The sequence below is a fragment of the Rhinoraja longicauda genome, chromosome 18 (genome assembly GCF_053455715.1).
Source record: "Rhinoraja longicauda isolate Sanriku21f chromosome 18, sRhiLon1.1, whole genome shotgun sequence".
Taxonomy (NCBI): Eukaryota; Metazoa; Chordata; class Chondrichthyes; order Rajiformes; family Arhynchobatidae; genus Rhinoraja; species Rhinoraja longicauda.
This window is the reverse complement of record NC_135970.1, coordinates 39,149,027-39,169,338: the sequence shown is the minus strand read 5'-3', so window position 1 is coordinate 39,169,338 and position 20,312 is coordinate 39,149,027. Positions and strand designations below refer to the sequence as shown.

General features: G+C 50.7%; 1 protein-coding gene across 1 annotated transcript in view; it reads left to right on the top strand.

Annotated features, from left to right (window-relative positions):
• The first annotated feature begins 813 nt into the window (after positions 1 to 813).
• The window catches only part of LOC144602429 (SH3 and multiple ankyrin repeat domains protein 2-like), a 248,815-nt gene continuing 229,316 nt past the window's right edge, over positions 814 to 20,312 (top strand). Inside the window, 5 exon segments of the mRNA XM_078415547.1 lie at positions 814 to 1,011; positions 11,464 to 11,667; positions 13,760 to 13,831; positions 18,148 to 18,256; positions 19,938 to 20,089. Coding sequence (XP_078271673.1) covers positions 814 to 1,011; positions 11,464 to 11,667; positions 13,760 to 13,831; positions 18,148 to 18,256; positions 19,938 to 20,089 — 735 coding nt within the window.

Below are 20,312 nucleotides of genomic sequence, written 5' to 3'. Positions count from 1 at the left end.
CCAGCATCTGCAGTTCCTTGTGTGCATGTTCTGCTCGCCTATTGTCTCTGGGAAGTGAGAGAATCTTACTTCACTTTTTAAAACTGTTCCAATTTGTTTCATTGGGTTGTTTAAATAAATACTGACTAGCTAATTAATTTATTGCATCGTATGGGAGGCGCATTCCCAATCTCGTTGTACCCCTGTACAATGACAATAAAGATATATTGTATTGTATTGTATTGCAAAGAACTGCAATGCCTTCACACTGGGCGGCACGGTGGCGCAGCGGTAGAGTTGCTGCCTTACAGCGCCAGAGACCCACCATCGATCCTGACTGCGGGCGCCGTCTGTACGGAGTTTTTACGTTCTCCCCGCGACCTGCGTGGGATTTCCACCGGGTTCTCCAATTTCCTCTCACACTCCAAAGACGTACATGTTTGTAGGTTAATTGGCTTCGGTAAAGATTGTAAATTGTCCCTGGTGTGTGTCGGACGGTGCTAGTGTACGGGGATCGCTGGTCGGCGCGGACTCAGTGGGCCAACTGTTTCCGCGCTGAATCTCTAAACTAAACTAAGATCCATCCCATTCCTCATCGACAGAGTGCTTAATGTCAGAAAAGACGAGGAAACATTCATTCCCTGAGGAGAGAGATTATATTGAATATGAACCCAAATCCATTCCCTTCAACACATTTCTGTTCTCCTTTAATAGTCTTCATTTCCCACCAGTGCCATGTGAAGCTTCTGTGTAATATTTTAGCAATAAGATTATTTCTGTTCTCATACTATTTTGTTGTATCCTGGTAGCACGACAATATAAGATAAGCTTGGCATGCCCGCGAGCCGACCCACCTCAAGTGAAGATGAGAGTGTTTCTGATTGTTCTGTTGAATCTGAATCCGACAGCTCCAGAGAAGAAACAATCTATGACACCGCCAGGGCCACGTCAGCGAAGGCCAATGCCAAGATGGAAGACTCACAGAGCAACAGCCTGGTTATCAGAGTCCTCATCCCAGACCTCCAGCAAACGGTAGGAGCCTCCTCAATCAAACTTGCCATTCCAGTAAGGTTCCAGAAAAAAACATGAGCGGTAAAGAAAAGATCTTCCATAGTTAGGAGGGAAGACTGTTGTTTGTGTTTAGGGCGGCACAGCGGCACGGTGGCGCTACGGTTGAGTTGCTGCTTCACGGCGTCAGAGACCCGGGTTCGATCCTGACTAAGGGGGCTGTCAGTACGGAGTCTGCACGTTCTGCCCGTGACCGCGTGGGTTTTCTCCAGGTGCTGCGGTTTCCTCCCACGCTCCAAAGACACTGCAGGTTTATAGGTCAATTGGTTTCGGTAAAGATCGTAAATTGACCCTATTGTGTGTAGGATGGTGCTAGTGTATGGGGTGATCGCTGGTTGGCATGGACCCGGTGGGCTGAAGGGCCTGTTTCCGTGCTGTTTCTCAAAACTGGACGAAACTAAAAATTTGGAATGAAATATTACTTATGGCAGGACAAAGATAGGATGTAGTTGGAGACAGGAAGACTAGTGGGAGAACTGGGAAGGGGGAGGGGATAGAGAGGGACAGAGGAGCTATCTGAAGTTAGAGAAGTCAATGTTCATACCGCTGGGGTTAAACTGCCCAAGTTCAATCAGAATCGAAGATAGGCACAAAGATCGTAAATTGACCCTATTGTGTGTAGGATGGTGCTAGTGTACGGGGTGATCGCTGGCTGGCGTGGACTCGGTGGGCCGAAGGGCCTATTTCCGTGCTGTATCTCAAAACTGAACGAAACTAAAAGTTTGGAATGAAATATTACACATGGTGATCATGAAACTATTGGATTGTCACTGACTAACGACCTTCAAGGATGGAAGTCATTCTGCTTGCCTGTTCTGTCCCTCACACAACGCCAGAACCAATTTGCAAAGCAGCAAGTGAAGTGCAAAAGAAAGCCATTACACGCTGAAGAAAAATAATGCTCAGAGAAATGAGGAAATAAGACCAAGCACAGTTTACACGGTTTACCCTTCAAATAGATCACGGCTAATCCTCGGCACCAATGGTTCAACAATCCATCTCCTCTTTAATTATTTTTGTACCAGGACATTAAAAAGCTTATGTTTAATTGGACATTTGGTTGTGTGCTGTTAAATACTGTGGATCACTAAAAGAGCAGTCCACTACACAAGTTCAATCAGAACCGAAGATAGGCACAAAGTGGTGGAGTAACTCAGCGGGTCGGGCAGCATCTCCGGAGAGAAGGAATGGGTGACGTTTCGGGTCGAGACCCTGCTTCAGGCTGATGTCAGGGGAGGGGGCGGGACAAAGATAGGATGCAGTTGGAGACAGGAAGACTAGTGGGAGAACTGGGAAGGGGGAGGGGATAGAGAGAGACAGAAGAGCTATCTGGTTAGAGAAGTCAATGTTCATACCGTTTGGGTGTAAACTGCACAAGTTCAATCAGAATCGAAGATAGGCACAAAGTGGTGGAGTAACTCAGCGGGCCAGGCAGCATCTCCAGAGAAAAAGGATTGGGTGATGTTTTGAGTCGTGACCCTTCTTCGGAAGGTATTTCTAACTTGCGCCCATTCATGAGGACAGCAGAACCTCTTTAGTTGCAAGTGGAAAGGTGACTATTGTGAGGGCAGTCAAACAGCTATCCCAACGGGCTATCACTGGTAGGATGGACTGAACGGCCTCCTTCCGCATCGCGTGATTCCCTACCTGTGTCCCCACACACCTGTTTGTTTGGATTGTATTCTCTGGAAGGCCGGAGGTTAATGTACCGGGTATGTTGTTGTTGAGGGTAGTGGGTGCCTGGAACGTGCTGCCAGGGGTGGTGGTCGAGGCGGATAAGATCGTGACATTCAAGAGGCTTTTGTTAGGCACATGGATATGCAGGGAATGGAGGGGTATGGACCACGTGCAGACAGAGGTGATTGGTGAGTCCTAGAGTCATAGACTCAGCGTCGTAGACTCATACTGTTTGGAAACAAGCCATTTGGCCCAACTAGCCCACGCCGACCAACATGCCCCATCGACACTAGTCCCACCTGCCCACACCGACCAACATGCCCCATCTACACTAGACCCACCTGCCCACGCCGACCAACATGCCCCATCTACACTAGTCCCACCTGCCCACACCGACCAACATGCCCCATCTACACTAGACCCACCTGCCCACGCCGACCAACATGCCCATCTACACTAGACCCACCTGCCCACGCCGACCAACATGCCCCATCTACACTAGACCCACCTGCCCACGCCGACCAACATGCCCCATCTACACTAGACCCACCTGCCCACACCGACCAACATGCCCCATCTACACTAGTCCCACCTGCCCACACCGACCAACATGCCCCATCTACACTAGTCCCACCTGCCCACACCGACCAACATGCCCCATCTACACTAGTCCCACCTGCCCACACCGACCAACATGCCCCATCTACACTAGTCCCACCTGCCCACACCGACCAACATGCCCCATCTACACAAGACCCACCTGCCCACGCCGACCAACATGCCCCATCTACACTAGTCCCACCTGCCCACACCGACCAACATGCCCCATCTACACTAGACCCACCTGCCCACGCCGACCAACATGCCCATCTACACTAGACCCACCTGCCCACACCGACCAACATGCCCCATCTACACTAGTCCCATCTGCCCACACCGACCAACAAGCCACATCTACACTAGTCCCACCTGCCCACACCAACCAACATGCTCCATCTACACTAGACCCACCTGCCCACACCGACCAACATGCCCCATCTACACTAGACCCACCTGCCCACGCCGACCAACATGCCCCATCTACACTAGACCCACCTGCCCACGCCGACCAACATGCCCCATCTACACTAGTCCCACCTGCCCACACCGACCAACATGCTCCAGCTACACTAGACCCACCTGCCCACACCGACCAACATGCTCCATCTACACTAGACCCACCTGCCCACACCGACCAACATGCCCCATCTACACTAGACCCACCTGCCCACGCCGACCAACATGCCCCATCTACACTAGTCCCACCTGCCCACACCGACCAACATGCCCCATCTACACTAGACCCACCTGCCTGCGGTTGGCCCATATCCCTCGAAACCTAATAGGATTTAGGGAAAATATGATTCATGAACTTGTTTTATTCACAAAATGCTGGAGTAACTCAGCAGGTCAGGCAGCATCTCGGGAGAGAAGGAATGGGTGACGTTTCGGGTCGAGACCCTTCTTCAGACTGATAGCAGGGGGGCGGGACAAATTCATGAACTTGTTACTGGTACCTTTTGTTAGTTAACTTTAACCATGTTGTGTTAGCAAGAAACAATGAATGAACGAATAAGTTTATTGGCCAAGTATGTACATATACAAGGAATGTGCCTTGGTGCTCCGCTCACAAGTAACAACACAAACGTACAGTAAACAGTTAAGAATAAAGCATAAAACAGTAAGAATACAACATACAGTTTAAACATGTGAATGAAATAAACCAGAGCAAAAAGAGACGACAGACTTTTGGTTATTGAGTAGAGCTACGACTCCCCCCTCCCCCTCTCCCCCCCTCCCCCCCTCTCTCCCCCCTCTTTCCCTCCCTCTCTCCCCCCCTCTCTCTCCCCCCCTGTCCCCGTCTCTCCCCCTCCATCCCTCTCTCTCCGCCTCTCTCCGTCTCTCTCTCTCTCTCTCTCTCTCTCTCTCTCTCTCTCTCTCTCTCTCTCTCTCTCTCTCTCTCTCTCTCTCTCTCTCTCTCTCTCTCTCTCCCCCTTCTCTCTCTCTCTCTCTCTCTCTCTCTCTCTCTCTCTCTTTCTCTCTCTCCCCCTTCTCTCTCTCTCTCCCCTTCTCTCTCTCTCTCCCCCTCTCTTTCTCACTCTCTCCCCCTCTCTTTCTCTCTCCCCCTCTCTTTCTCTCACTCTCTCCCCCTCTTTCTCTCTCTCTCCCCCTCTCTCTCTCTCTCTAATATCTCCTATCTCTCTCCCTCAATCACACTCCATTGCAGCATTGGCATGAACACATGGTTAACATCCAAAGAGGTTTTTAAGATGGTTAGGTCCTGCGTTCAGGAGGGAGGGAGGGAGGGGAACAGTGTTAACTGCCCCACGTGATGTTGACCCATGACACCAGGTTTGGTGCATGAGGGACATGCCAGGCTCGGTAATTTATTAAAAGGAAGCAAAGTGCAAGTGGCCACTTTTCTTCAAATAAGCGGTAATTCCAAAGGGGCATCGATGGAAATTGTGAGATTAACCCAATTAACGTACGTCACCAGGGAGAGCAAGGGTTGAAGGCAATTAGATTCCACTCCAGAACAAACGACAGAGTACTGAGGGGGACAAACAGAGTGGCTCTTTGCAAGTTGTGACACAGTCGTTGAGTAATGGCATTCCTGAGCCATCATCTCCCCTTGAATATTTAACGCATGTCAGAGAGTTATTTATTGAGAGGGGAAGGCGGCCATTTGGTCCGTCATGTTAATACCAGATGAATGCAGATTTTGAGTTGGAGTCATAGCGGAATACAGCTGGGAAACAGGCCCAACACGCCCATTCAGTCAGAGAGTTGTGAATCCGTGGAATTCTCTGCCTCAAAAGGCAGTGGAGGCCAATTCTCTGAATGCATTCGAGAGAGAGCTAGATAGAGCTCTTAAGGATAGCGGAGTCAGGGGGTATGGGGAGAAGGCAGGAACGGGGATCTGATTGAGAATGATCAGCCATGATCACATTGAATGGCGGTGCTGGCTCGAAGGGCCGAGTGGCCTCCTCCTGCACCTATTTTCTATGTTTCTATGTTTCTATGTTGACCTCAGTGTCAACGTACTGCCTGTCTTCCATCCCACTCCTGCATCGGATCGCACCCCCTGCCAAACTCTCCCTCGTAGCTTTAGTGAATCTGCTTGCTTGGTATAGATGATAAAGTCTGAAGGGAGGGTCTCGAGCCCAAACGTCACCCATTCCTTCTCTCCAGTGATGCTGCCTGGCCCGCTGAGTTACTCCAGCATTTTGTCTATTGTCTATTGTCCATGCCGACCAGCGATTGTCCTGTACACTGGCACTTTACCATTATTTGACTTTACTTTAGACTTTAGAGATGCTGCGCAGAAACAGGCCCTTCGGCCCACCGAGTCCGTGCCGACCAGCGATCACCCCGTACACTAGCACTATCTCACGCACTCGGGACAAACTTACAATTTTACCGACGCCAATTAACCCACAAACCTGTACGTCTTTGTAGTGTGGGAGGAAACCGGAGCACCCGGACAAAAACCCGCGCGGTCGCAGGGAGGGGTACAGACAGCACCCACGGTCAGGATTGAACCCGTGTCTCCGCCGCTGTGAGGCAGCAACTCTGCCGCCGCGCCACCGTGCCGAACGTATCAAGGCTCTCGGGGCTGAAGGGTATTCTTGAAGAGGCACATAAAATCTTGAGTGGAATAGGTAGGGTGAATTCATTGGGTAACAGAATCAAGGACCAAATGATAGGCTGAAGGTGAGAGGGGGGAAGAGGGGAATGGAACATAAAGGGGCAACCTTTCCACTCTGTGCTTGGTGGACGTTTGGAACGAGCTGCCAGAGGAGGTAGTTGAGGCAGGTACTGTAACATCATTTCACAAGTTCACGTTCACGTTATAAGACTAGAAGTGGGCCATTCGGCCCATCGCGTCCACTCCGCCGCTATCATGGCTGATCTCTGCCACCTAATCCCATGTTCCTGCCTTCTCCCCATAACCCTTGACACCCGTTCCAATCAAGAGCTTGTCTATCTCTGCCTTAAAAACATCCATTGAATAGTCTTCCACAGCCCTCTGTGGCAGTGAGTTCCACAGATTAACTACCCTCTGACTAAAGAAGTTCCTCCTCACCTCCTTTCTAAAAGAGCGTCCTTGAATTCTGAGGCCTGGACTCTCCCACCATTGGAAACATCCTCTCCACATCCACTCTATCCACGCCTTTCATTATTCTGTAAGTTTCAATGAGGTCCCCCCTCATCCTTCGAAACTCCAGCGAGTGCAGGCCCAGTGCTGTCAAACACCGCCCCGCGCCCCACGTGACCTCACCCAGCCAGCGGCCACATGCTCCCGCTCCACTAACGGCGGCCGCCCGGGCCGGGAGGCAGGTTGCTATGCCAGGCCTACAGTGACTGGGCTTACGGTGACCGGGCTTACGGTGACCGGGCTTACGGTGACCGGGCCTACGGTGTCCGGGCCTACAGTGTCCGGGCCTACAGCGCGGTCCGGGCCTAATATGGGACAAGGGCGGTCCCATACGGGATAAACCAATTTAGCTCAAAATACGGGATGTCCTGGCTAATACGGGACAGTTGGCAACCTTATCTGCTGCCTATCGGGGACCTGGGCGAGAGACAGCATCTTGGACCGCAGCTGAAGACCATATTTCTGGGACAAGTTTTCAAACAATTGAAAGTCATTTCACGGATGCCCGGAAGTTGAATTTCCCCTCTCAAAGGCACCGGTTGTACCAGTCTGTAAACGTTGTGCTGGTTTCCAATAAGCAATTAACTTTGACGTTGTCAACCAAGTATCTGATTTATGAGAGAATCAAATCCTTCTCGAGGAAATGAAGTAGAAACGCAACTTAAATTCTTCATCTGTGCCAGAAAATTGTCATCTCTCCGACAGTGATCTCTAAGGAGCTGATGTCTTTCCCCAGTCTCTTGTTTACTCGTGACATACTTGTAGAATCTCTTTGGGTTCTCCTTCACTTCGATTACCAAAACTATCTTACGTCCACTTTTTGCCCTCCAGATTTCCCTCTTAAGTCTACTCCTACAACCCCAGCACCTTGCAGAATCAGAACCAGAACCAGAATTACCGTTATTGTCATCCAAAAAAACACGTATTTTGGACGTGATTTCGTCACCCACAGTCCAACAGTAAGAGCAATAAAATAAGCAATTACACAACTACAAACCAACACAAAAAAAAAAAAGAAGAAACATCCATCACAGTGAGTCTCCTCCAGTCTCCCAATGTTGGTGGAGTCCAGAACCAGGGGCCACAGTTTAAGAATAAGGGGTAGGCCATTTAGAACAGAGATGAGGAAAAACTTTTTTAGTCAGAGAGTTGTGAATCTGTGGAATTCTCTGCCTCAGAGGGCAGTGGAGGCCAATTCTCTGAATGAATTCAAGAGAGAGCTGGATAGAGCTCTTAAGGATAGCGGAGTCAGGGGGTATGGGGAGAAGGCAGGAACGGGGTACTGATTGAGAATGATCAGCCATGATCACATTGAATGGCGGTGCTGGCTCGAAGGGCCGAATGGCCTCCTCCTGCACCTATTTTCTATTGTCTATTGTCTAAGGCCAGAATGCCTTTTCTCTTCCCCTGCCGTCTTCTCCCGCGGTCAGGCTGTTGAAGTTGCCATGTTCCAGGCCGCGCCGGACGGTGAAAGGTCCGCAGCGGGCCGACCCAAGCCCCGCGACCCGGGGCGGGCGAAGACGCTGCCACTGCCGCTGCACGTCGGGGCGGTCTTGGCTCGCCCAGTCGTGGCATAGGATGCAATTAATCTCAGCTGCCTAAGGTTGACACGTCTCCTTCTGTGATGAGAGCCTCAGTATGTCTTGCCTTGCCCTTCACTCCAACAGGAACAAGCTCACCCTCAGCTCTTCCTCTCCCTCTTCTAAAAGCCTCCGACCTACCTGGCATTCCTTCACCTGAAAGTAGCCCCCCTCCACTCTCAACTTTTGAAAGTTCCTATCTTATACCATCGAAACTGGCCTTTTGCCCAAGTTGGGACGATGCAATGCTAGACATGCAATGCTCCAATGCTAGGCAATGCAATGCTCCAATGCTAGGCAATGCAATGCTCCAATGCTAGGCAATGCTAGGCAATGCTCGGCATGCAATGCTCCAATGCTAGGCAATGCAATGCTCCAATGCTAGGCATGCAATGCTAGGCAATGCTCGGCATACAATGCTCCAATGCTAGGCAATGCAATGCTCCAATGCTAGGCAATGCAATGCCCCAATGCTAGGCAATGCAATGCTCCAAAGCTAGGCAATGCATTGCTCCAATGCTCGGCATGCAATGCTCCAAATACAGTCTAACCAACGTCCGAGGTTCCAAAAGGAACAGGTGACGTTTCGGGTCAAGACCCTTCTTCAGACTGCAGTCTATTCTCCCATTCCTTCTCTCCAGAGATGCTGCCTGTCCCGCTGAGTAACTCCAGCATTTTGTGTCTATCTTCATACTCTAATGGATGGCAGGTTAATTTACAATCCACTGAACTACACTACTGTATAATGGTGTGGGAAGTAATTGCAGATGCTGGCTTATACCGAAGACAGACACAGAATGTTGGAGTAACTCAGAAGGTCAGTCAGCATCTCTGGAGAAAAGGAACGGGTAAATAGACTGCAGTCTGAAGAAGGGTCTCGACCCGAAACGTCATCTGTTCCTTTGCTCCAGAGATGCTGCCTGAGCCGCTGAGTTACGCCAGCATTTTCTGTCTATCTACGCTGCAATGATTGTATAATAAGTGGTGTAAGAAAATAACTGCAGATGCTGGTACAAATCAAAGGTATTTATTTCACAAAATGCTGGAGTAACTCAGCAGGTCAGGCAGCATCTCAGGAGAGAAGGAATGGGTGATGTTTCGGGTCGAGACCCTTCTTCAGACTGATGTCTGGTGGGTGGAGACAGGAAGATAGAGGGAGATCTGGGACGGGGGAGGGGAAGAGAGGGACTATCTAAAGTTGGAGAAGTCAATGTTCATACCGCTGGGCTGCAAGCTGCCCAAGCAAAATATGAGGTGTTGTTCCACCAATTTCCGGCGGGCCTCACTATGGCACTGGAGGAGGCCCATGACAGATAGGTCAGACTGGGAGTGGGAGGGGGAGTTGAAGTGCTCGGCCACCGGAAGATCAGGTTGGTTAAGGTGAAGGTGTTGAGCGAAACGATCGCCGAGCCTGCGTTTGGTTTCGTCGATGTAAAGAAGTTATGCAATGATTGTAGGTGGATTTACAATCAGGAATCACCCCAAGTTTAGATGCCAGGTTGGAATTCTTGGATATGTGAATGAGGACAGATTAGTGGGGAACAAAGGGAGAAATGGACAGAGGACATTACTCTGTGCATTGGCATGGACTTGATTCTGTGGCATAAGAAAATAAATGCGAATCTGAACCAAATTTAGCGGATGTGTAGGAAAAAAAAACTGCAGATGCTGGTTTAAATCGAAGGTTATCACAAAATGCTGGAGTAACTAAAGCGGGTCAGGCAGCATCTCTGGAGAGAAGGAATGGGAGACGTTTCGGGTCGAGGCCCTTCTTCGGACTGATGTCGGGGGAGGGGGGGGGGCGGGACAAAGAAAGGATGTAGTCGGAGACAGGAAGACTATCATCATATCATCATATCATATATATACAGCCGGAAACAGGCCTTTTCGGCCCGCCAAGTCCGTGCCGCCCAGCGATCCCCGCACATTAACACTATCCTACACCCACTAGGGACAATTTTTTTAAACATTTTACCCGCCAATTAACCTACATACCTGTACGTCTTTGGAGTGTGGGAGGAAACCGAAGATCTCGTAGTAGGAGAACTGGGAAGGGGGAGGGGATGGAGAGAGAGGGAAAGCAGGGACTACCTGAAGTTAGAGAAGTCAATGTTCGTACCGCTGGGGTGTAAATTGCCCAAGTGAAATATGAGGTGCTGTTCCTCCAATTTGCGCTGGGCCTCACTCTGACAATGGAGGAGGCCCAGGACAGAAAGGTAAGACTGGGATTTGAAGGTTTTGATGGCTCGAATGCAATAGTCATCTTCTATCTTCCCCTTTGCTCTATCCATTGCACTTTAGTTTGCACTGATTGTATCTATGTAAACATACCTTGTGGTTGCTGAACTCTCATTGGAGGGAGGGGGAGTTCTTCAAAGTATTCCTTCTCTCCAGAGATGCTGCCTGTCCCACTGAGTCACTCCAGCATTTTGTGTCTATCATTGTATCTGTGTTAGGTGTATATGATTTGTTTGGATAGCATGTGAACCAAAGCTTTCTCGCTGCACCTCACTACCTGTGACAATAACGAATATGAAACGTAGACCTGAACTGAATTAATTCAACAAGTAGACACAAAATGCTGGAGTAACTCAGCGGGTCAGGCAGCATCTGTGGAGAACATGGATAGGTGACGTTTCACAGAGTGCTGGAGTAACTCAGCGGGTCAGGCAGCATCTGTGGAGAACATGGATAGGTGACGTTTCACAGAGTTGTGGAGTAACTCAGCGGGTCAGGCAGCATCCCTGGGGAACATGGAAGGGTGACGTTTCACAGAGTTGTGGAGTAACTCAGCGGGTCAGGCAGCATCCCTGGGGAACATGGAAGGGTGACGTTTCACAGAGTGCTGGAGTAACTCAGCGGGTCAGGTAGAGAAGGATCGGGTGACATTTCGTGTCGAGACCCTTCTTCAGACTGGTCCACAGCTTGGTCGGTGCCATCCCATGTTGTGATCTTTTGCAGAAGTGTATGCGGTTTGACCCGGATGCCACGGTCTGGGTGGCGAAGCAGCGCGTCCTCTGCACGCTCAACCACAGCCTGAAGGACGTGCTGAATTACGGCCTCTACCAACCAGCCAGCAATGGGCGGGACGGCAAGTTTTTGGACGAGGAGCGCCAGCTCAAAGAATACCCCCAGCCGGTCAACAAAGGGGTCCCCTCTCTGGAGGTAACTAATGACAACAGGGTCAGGGTCAGGGAGACCCTGGGTCCTTTTCACCCCATCCAGTTTTTTTTTTAGGTTTTAGAGATACAGGGCGGAAGGTCGGCCCACCGAGTCCACAACCGACCAGCGATCCCCGCACACTGACACTATCCTACACACACGAGCGACAATTTACACATACACCACACCAATTAACTCTCATACCTGTGCACCTTTGGAGTGTGGGAGGAAACCGAAGATCTCGGAGAAAACCCACGCAGGTCACGGGGACAATGTACAAACTCCGGACAGACAGCGCCCGTAGTCAGGATGGAACCCGGGTCTCTGGCGCTGCAAGCGCTGTAAGGCAGCAACTCTACCGCTGCGCCACCGTGGCCGCTGGTAATCAAGTCTTGATTACCTTAATCGTTGGCATTGTTCACTGGGAAATTGACACACTTATACAGTGTGCTTGGAGGTCTTGCAGAGTGACCTGGACAGGTTGTGTGAGTGGGCAGATGCATGGCAGATGCAGTTTAATGTGGATAAGTGTGAGGTTATCCACTTTGGTGGTAAGAATAGGAAGTCAGATTATTATCTGAATGGTGTCAAGTTAGGAAAAGTGGATGTACAACGAGATCTGGGTGTCCTAGTGCATCAGTCACTGAAAGGAAGCATGCAGGTACAGCAGGCAGTGAAGAAAGCCAATGGAATGTTGGCCTTCATTACAAGAGGAGTTGAGTATAGGAGCAAAGAGGTCCTTCTGCAGTTGTACAGGGCCCTAGTGAGACCGCACCTGGAGTACTGTGTGCAGTTTGGTCTCCAAATTTGAAGAAGGATATTCTTGCTATTGAGAGCGTGCAGCGTAGGTTTACTAGGTTAGATTCCGGAATGGTGGGACTGTCATATGTTGAAAGACTGGAGCGACTAGGCTTGTATACACTGGAATTTAGAGGGATGAGAGGGGATCTTATCGAAACATATAAGATTATTAAGGGGTTGGTCACGTTAGAGGCAGGAAACATGTTCCCAATGTTGGGTGAGTCCAGAACCAGGGGCCACAGTTTAAGAATAAGGGGTAGGCCATTTAGAACAGAGATGAGGAAAAACTTTTTCAGTCAGAGAGTTGTAAATCTGTGGAATTCACTGCCTCAGAAGGCAGTGGAGGCCAATTCTCTGAATGCATTCAAGAGAGAGCTAGATAGAGCTCTTAAGGATAGCGGAGTCAGGGGGTAGGGGGAGAAGGCAGGAACGGGGTACTGATTGAGAATGATCAGCCATGATCACATTGAATGGTGGTGCAGGCTCGAAGGGCCGAATGGCCTCCTCCTGCACCTATTGTCTATTGTCTTGTGACATTTTACATCCTTTTAAACTTGGGCGGCTCATTGGTGCAGCTGGTGGAGCTGCTTCCTCTCAGTGCCGGAGTCCCAAGTTCCATCCTGACCTCGGGTGCTGTCTGTGTGGAGTTTGCACGTTTCCCCTGTGACCGCGTGGGTTTCTGGTTTCCCCCCCCCCCACATCCCGAAGTTGTGGGATTTTGTAGGTTAATTGGCCCTCTATAAACTGCTCTTAATGCCGGTAATGGACAGGAAAGTGGGATAACATACAACTCGCGTGAATGGTTGATCGATGGTTGGCACGGACTCAGTGAGCCGAAGGGCCCGTTTCCTGGCTGTGTCTCTGAACGAAACTAACCATGTGAACCTACGCTGCACTGTCTCACAAATGTTTCTTCTCACCTCAGTTGTGTAGGATAGTGCGCGGGGATCGCTGGTCGTCACGGACTCGGTGGGTCGAAAGGCCCGTTTCCTGGCTGTGTCTCTAAACTAAACTAAACTAAACAAAAAAAAGGAAAATCTCCACAAAGCTCTTGTACCCACTCCAAAGGCTGAGCCTCTCTGACCCTGGTCAAAGTTCCACGACTCTGCCAGCCTTGGATATGCGTTCCCGAGTTCCCGAGAGAGGAACTTCAATCCATCACGTCGTTACCAATGTGAACAATTTGCAATTCACCTTCAGTTCAAGCGAGAAGCGGTGATCTGTAGTTTTTTTTCCCCATTTGTTTAACTGCAGTTGAAATTAAATGATCTGAACTAACTCTTTCTTTTCCCAGTTTTGCTACAAGAAAAGGGTGTACAAGCAAGCCCTCGTCGACGAGAAGCAGGTTTCAAAGCTGCACACCAAGGTGGGTGTGTTTGAAGATGCGCAGCGCTTTCCAATTGCAACTGGTGCAGCACAGTGGTGCAGCGGCAGAGTTGCTGCCTTACGGTGCCTGTGGCGTGGGTGAGCCAGGTTCCATCCTAACGTCCGGTGTTGCCCGTACGCAGTTTGTACGTTCTCCCCGTGAGAACCCGCGTGGGTTTTCTCCGGGTTTCGTCTGGTTTCCGAAGATGTACAGGGTTTGTAGGTTATCGTAGACGTACAGGTTTGTAGGTTATCCTAGACGTACAGGTTTGTAGGTTATCCTAGACGTACTGGTTTGTAGGTTATCCTAGGCAGGTAACAATACAACGTTTAAACGACATTTTGGACAAGTAGGGGGCAGCACGGTGGCGCAGCGGTAGAGTTGCTGCCTTACAGCGCATACAGAGCCAGGGACCCGGGTTCGATCCCGACTACCGGGTGCTGTCTGTGTGGAGTTTGTACGTTCTCCCCGTGACCTGCGTGGGTCTGAGGGCCTCCAATGAGGTAGACTGATTAATTTACCAGGCTCTGTGCTTGCGTATACAGGGGCTCCCCGGCTTACGATGTTTCGACTTGCGACAGCTCGACTTTGCGATGTTGCTAACGGCCTTGACCCGTAGCGAACCGCCGCCCGCTCCCGGCCACGTGATCGTGCGTGTGTTACAACGCATTCCGACTTTCAATACTTTCGGTTGCCGATGGGTTTCTCGGAACGGGACCACATCGGAAGCTGGGGCGCGAGCCTGTAGTTGACACGTGGTGTTAACACTGAAACTGAGTTTGCAAATTTCCCCAATGCCTTTATCAACAAGAGTGACTGCCAGATTGTCATGCCACCTTGGCCAACATTCCTGAGTATTCACAGCTGTGTATATTGGCTTTGTGGGAGGGGGTGGTGTGTTTAATCTTGTAAACTATTTGGCCTGTCTGATTGCATACCGCAGTAATTGTGTTTAAGTTTCATTCCGGGTTGAGTTTTGGCTCACGGTTGGGTTCGGCCTGGCTCGGCCTGGCTCGGCCTGGCTCGGCCTGGCTCGGCCTGGCTCGGCCTGGTTCGGCCTGGCTCGGCAGAGGTACGACAAGACGCAGCGGCTTCACCCAAGAATATGAAGGCTCCCAAAATTCAGACAGAGGAGAGAGAAAATAATTGGACTGTGTGCTGGGCTGAGTCGCCTGGGCCTCAAAGCTGTGCCTGTAAATTGGAAACGTAGACTTTTTGTTCGTGATGCGGCGTGGAAACAGGCCCTTCGGCCCACCGAGTCCGCACCGACCAGCGATCCCCTCGCACACTAACACGATCCTACACACACTGGGGACAAGTTTTCATTTATACCAAGGCAGTTAGCCTACAAACCTGTACGCCTCGGAGAAAACCCACGCTGGTCACGAGGAGAACGTACAAATTCCACACAGACAGCGCCCGTAGTCGGGATCGAACCCGGGTCCCTGGCGCTCTTTGCGCTGTAAGGCAGCAACTCTACCGCTGTGCCATCCCCTACTTGTCCAAAATGTTGTTTAAACGTTGTATTGGTGCCATAGAAAGATAGAAACGTAGAAAATAGGTGCAGGAGTAGGCCATTTGGCCCTTCGAGCCTGCACCGCCATTCAATATGATCATGGCTGATCATCCAACTCAGTATCCTGTACTTGCCTTCTCTCCATACCCCCTGATCCCTTTAGCCACAAGGGCCACATCTAACTCCCTCTTAAATATAGCCAATGAACTGGCCTCAACTACCTTATGTGGCAGGGAATTCCACAGATTCACCACTCTCTGTGTGAAAAAAAACTTTCTCATCTCGGTCCTAAAAGACTTCCCCCTTATCCTTAAACTGTGACCCCTTGTTCTGGACTTCCACAAGATCGGGAACAATCTTCCTGCATCTAGCCTGTCCAACCCCTTAAGAATTTTGTAAGTTTCTGTAAGATCCCCCCTCAATCTTCTAAATTGAAATGGCCTGCCTCAACCATTTCTTCTGTCAGATTCATCCATATATACACCACCCATCGCGTGAAAAAGCTCCCGTTAAATCTCTCCCGTCTCACCTTAAACCTACGCCATCTCGTTCTCGATTCCCAGACCCTGAGATAATAGATGTGTGCATTCACCCAATTTATTCCCCTCGTGATTTTATACATCTCTCTAAGATCATCACTGTTCTGAGGAATAAAATCCCAGCCTGACCTGATCAACCTCTCCCTTTATCCCTGCTCCTTGAGTCCCGGCGACATCCTCGGAAATCTTCTCTGCACTGTTTCCAGTTTGATGACATCTTTCCCATGGCAGGCTGACCAAACATAAGCAACCAAGCTCCAGGTGTGATGGCAACGGGCAAGAATGCGTCTCGCTCGGCACTCAATTTCTTGCGTGTCATTTATGCAGAGCACAAAATTCACATTTTTCATCCCAATCCAATTTGTAGGCGAACTTTATAGGTGATAGTAAAAAAAGATCATATTTTTGCTAAAGATAGGCACAGAATGTTGCAGTTATTCGGTGGATCAGGCAGTGTCTGGGGAGAAGGAATAGATGACATTTCGGGTCAAAACCCTTCTTCAGACTGAAACGTCATCTGCAATTTCTTTTCACATATATATTTTTAAAAGATACGGTTCCTTTGGCCCATCGAGTCTACGCTGATCAGCGATCACCTGCACACTAGTTCTACGTTATCCCAGTTTTGCATCCTGCATACAATCAACCGACAAACCTGCACGTCTTTGGAATGCGTGGGGAAACCAGAGCACCTGGAGAAAACCCATGTGGTCATGGCAAGAGCGTACAAACTCCGCACGGGCAGCACCCGCGGTCAGGATTGAACCCGGGTCTCTGGCGCTGTGAGGCAGCAGCGCAACCACTGTGCCCCTTGTTGCCTGAGCCCCTCCAGCAGTTTGTTCTATCACGTAAGATTCTAGCGTCCACAGCCTCTTGTGCCTCCAGAGTACATGACATTTCTATAAGCACTGACGTGCTGGGTTACCTTTATGCAATATCCCGATCGTAACTCTCCCCGCTGTGTTCACTGTGCTGAAACTCTCGTTCGTTTGTTTGTTTGTTCCTGAACTACAGCCAAAACGGTGCACGATAGCGCGACAATTCTAGGCCCCACCTTACTCACCGTTGTCCCTTTGGTGCTAATGGAAGACGTTTCATTGAAATCGGTGATATATTTTAAAAGTTATTCACATTTTAAAGTTTAAATCTATCTCCTAGGGAGGGAGGGGGGATAAGGGGAGTTGTGGGGGTGGAGTGAGGGGGAGGGGGAGGGGGAGAGAGGGGGGGGGAGGGGGAAGTGGGGGAGAGGGTGCTGCACCAATGCAGGAGAGGTTTGGGCCTAACGGGTCCACTTGGTCTAGTGTTCTTTAAAGCACGATGCCACAACTTGCAGCCCCAGGCTGAGGGGTTTTACAGTGAGAGAGATTTACATGCCTTCACCTGTTCAGCTGCAGTTCTTTCTCACTGAAACTCAAATCCGGTTTTGATATTCAGGCTCCGTGGCAACCAGCACATTTTTAGGGAGATGTTTTTGTTTCAACCAAGTGCAAGAAACCAAAAATCCCCTAGAGCAAACTATGCTTTGTTGCTTTTGGTCTCTCCTCGCTTTGTGCAGAGCAAGCAGTACTGGGAATTACCCGCGTATTAGACGTGCTAATTGCTCTGCATCATGGGGCAGTTGTTCCTCTGCAGTTGTGGCAATGATGACCCTGGGGGTGTGGGCTGTAAATAGGGTTGCCAACTTCCTCACTCCCAAATACGGGACAAGGTGGCGTCACCGCCCCGCGCCCCACGTGACCTCACCCGGCCAGCGGCCACGTGCTCCCGCTCCACCAACGGCGGCCGCCCGGGCCGGGAGGCGGGTTGCTACGCAGCCTCCGTTAGGCGGCGCTCGGGTCTCCGGACCTCGACTGTCGGGAGCTAAAATGTCGGAAAGTTAAAGTGTTGGGACCTAAATTGTCGGGGCCTGCAGAGTCGGGGCCTGCAGAGTCGGGGCCTACAGCATCCGGGCCTACAGCGTCCGGGCCTGCAGTGTCGGGGCCTGCAGCGTCCGGGCCTGCAGTGTCGGGGCTTACAGCGTCCGGGCCTACAGTGTCGGGGCCTACAGCGTCCGGGCCTACAGCGTCCGGACTGACAGTGCCCTCTGGGCCTAATACGGGACAAGGGCGGTCCCGTACGGGACAAACCAATTTAGCCCAAAATACGGGATGTCCCGGCTAATACGGGACAGTTGGCAACCCTAGCTGTAAACTAACTGTACCTTGCGGTGGTAATGGCGCCTCTGGCAATCTTCAATCTGTGTTGTGTCTTGTTTTCTTCAGGCCAACCTTAGAAAATTCATGGACCATGTTCAGCATCGCGTGGTTGAGAAAATCACCAAGATGCTAGATCGAGGCTTGGATCCCAACTACTATGACTCCGAGACCGGAGGTATGTTCATGACTGGCTTGCCTTGAGAGAGAGTGTTTTGTACCTCAGTATCTTTGGAGCTACAGTCAGATGGTGAAAGAGTCATACAGCACTGAAATAGGCCCCGCAGCCAGCTGTCCGTGCCAACCATCAAGTTCTTTAATTTAGTTTAGACTTGTTAGGCTGATCGCTGGTCGGCGTGGACGATGGGCAGCGCGGAAACAGGCCCATCGGCCCAACAAGTCCACGCCAACCAGCGATCCCTGCACACTCGCACTATCCCACACACACCAGCGACAATTTTAACAAGCCAATTAGCTGCACGTCTTTGGAGTGTAGGAGGAAACCACAGCAGCCGGAGAAAACTCACAGGGAGAACGTGCAAACTCCATGCAGACAGCACCCGTAGTCAGGATCGAACCTGGATTTCTGGCGCTGTAAGGCAGCAGCTCTTCCTGTCTCCGACTACATCCTATCTCTATCCCGCCCCCTCCCCTGACACCAGTCTGAAGAAGGGTCTCGACCCGAAACGTCACCCATTCCTTCTCTCCAGAGATGCTGCCCGTCCCGCTGAGTTACTCCAGCCATTTTGTGTCCACCTTCGATTTAAACCAGCATCTGCAGTTTTATTTTCCTAGTTAATGTGTGCCTCTTGTACTTTCTCTGTAATATTGTGTTCACTAATAATGGACCAACACCTGCAGAGTACATTCAATGCAGTGGGACGTGAGGGAGAATGTGACTACCTTGCGCCACCTTGTGTCCAGTTTCAGTGTTGCAATGCTTTCACAAATTCCAATTCCCAAAGTTAGAGCCTAGTTTAGTTTAGTTCTGAGAGAAACAGGCCCTTCGGCCCACCGGGTCCGCGCCGACCAGCGATCCCCGCACACTAACACTATCCTACACCCACTGGGGACAGTTTTTACACTTATACCAAGCCAATTTACATACAAACCTGCACGTCTTTGGAGTGTGGGAGGAAACCGAAGATCTCGGAGGAAACCCACGCAGGTCACGGGGAGAACGTACAAACTCCGTACAGACAGCGCCCGTAGTCAGGATTGAACCCGGGTCTCCAGCGCTGCATTCGCTGTAAGGCAGCAACTCTACCGCTGATAGAGCTCTAGAGGCTAGTGGAATCAAGGGATATGGGGAGAAGGCAGGCACAGGTTGTGGACAATCAGCCATGATCACAATGAATGGCGGTGCTGGCTCGAAGGGCCAAATGTCCTCCTCCTGCACCCATTTCTATGTCTTCTATGTTAAAACTTAAAAATAACTGAAGATTGGTTGTAAACTTGCTGCCTGGAGCTGTGTCTCTGTAAGAACTGACGTCTTTGTTCGTGTGCCGTGCGTGTGTGCTGGAGCGTGTGTTTGAGCGTGTGCGGTGCGTGTGAGCTGGAGCGTGTGCTGGAGCGTGTGTTTGAGCGTGTGCGGTGCGTGTGAGCTGGAGCGTGTGTTTGAGCGTGTGCCGTGCGTGTGAGCTGGAGCGTGTGGTCTTTGTTCGTGTGCCGTATGTGTGAGCTGGAGCGTGTGTTTGAGCGTGTGCCGTGCGTGTGAGCTGGAGCGTGTGGTGTTTGAGCGTGTGCCGTGCGTGTGTGCTGGAGCGTGTGTTTGAGCGTGTGCCACGCGTGTGAGCTGGAGCGTGTGTTTGAGCGTGTGATTGGGACATACTCACTGACTGGTGATTTCACCCACACAGAGACTCCGCTGACGTTGGCCGCCCAGCTCGATGCTCCTGTGGAGGTCATCAAGGCCTTGCGGAACGGAGGTGCCCACTTGGATTTCAGGGGCAAGGATGGGGTGACAGCTTTACACAAGGCTGCCCGGGCCAAGAACCACACAGCACTCATGGTACGTTCGTGCAGCCCGACCCCTCCCTGAGTCAAGAGTCAAGAGCGTTTTACCATCTTCTTCTTCTTCTTGTGTAGGGCGTGCACAGCCTAAAGTTGTAGGTCAAGGGTGGACATCCAGGCCAGGGCAGCATCAGTTGCTAGGTGCATGGCCTTGATGCCACCAGGGAAAAGCCTCAGTGAGCAGTCATTCATTCACGACGTGTGGGATGGTCCAGTCTGGA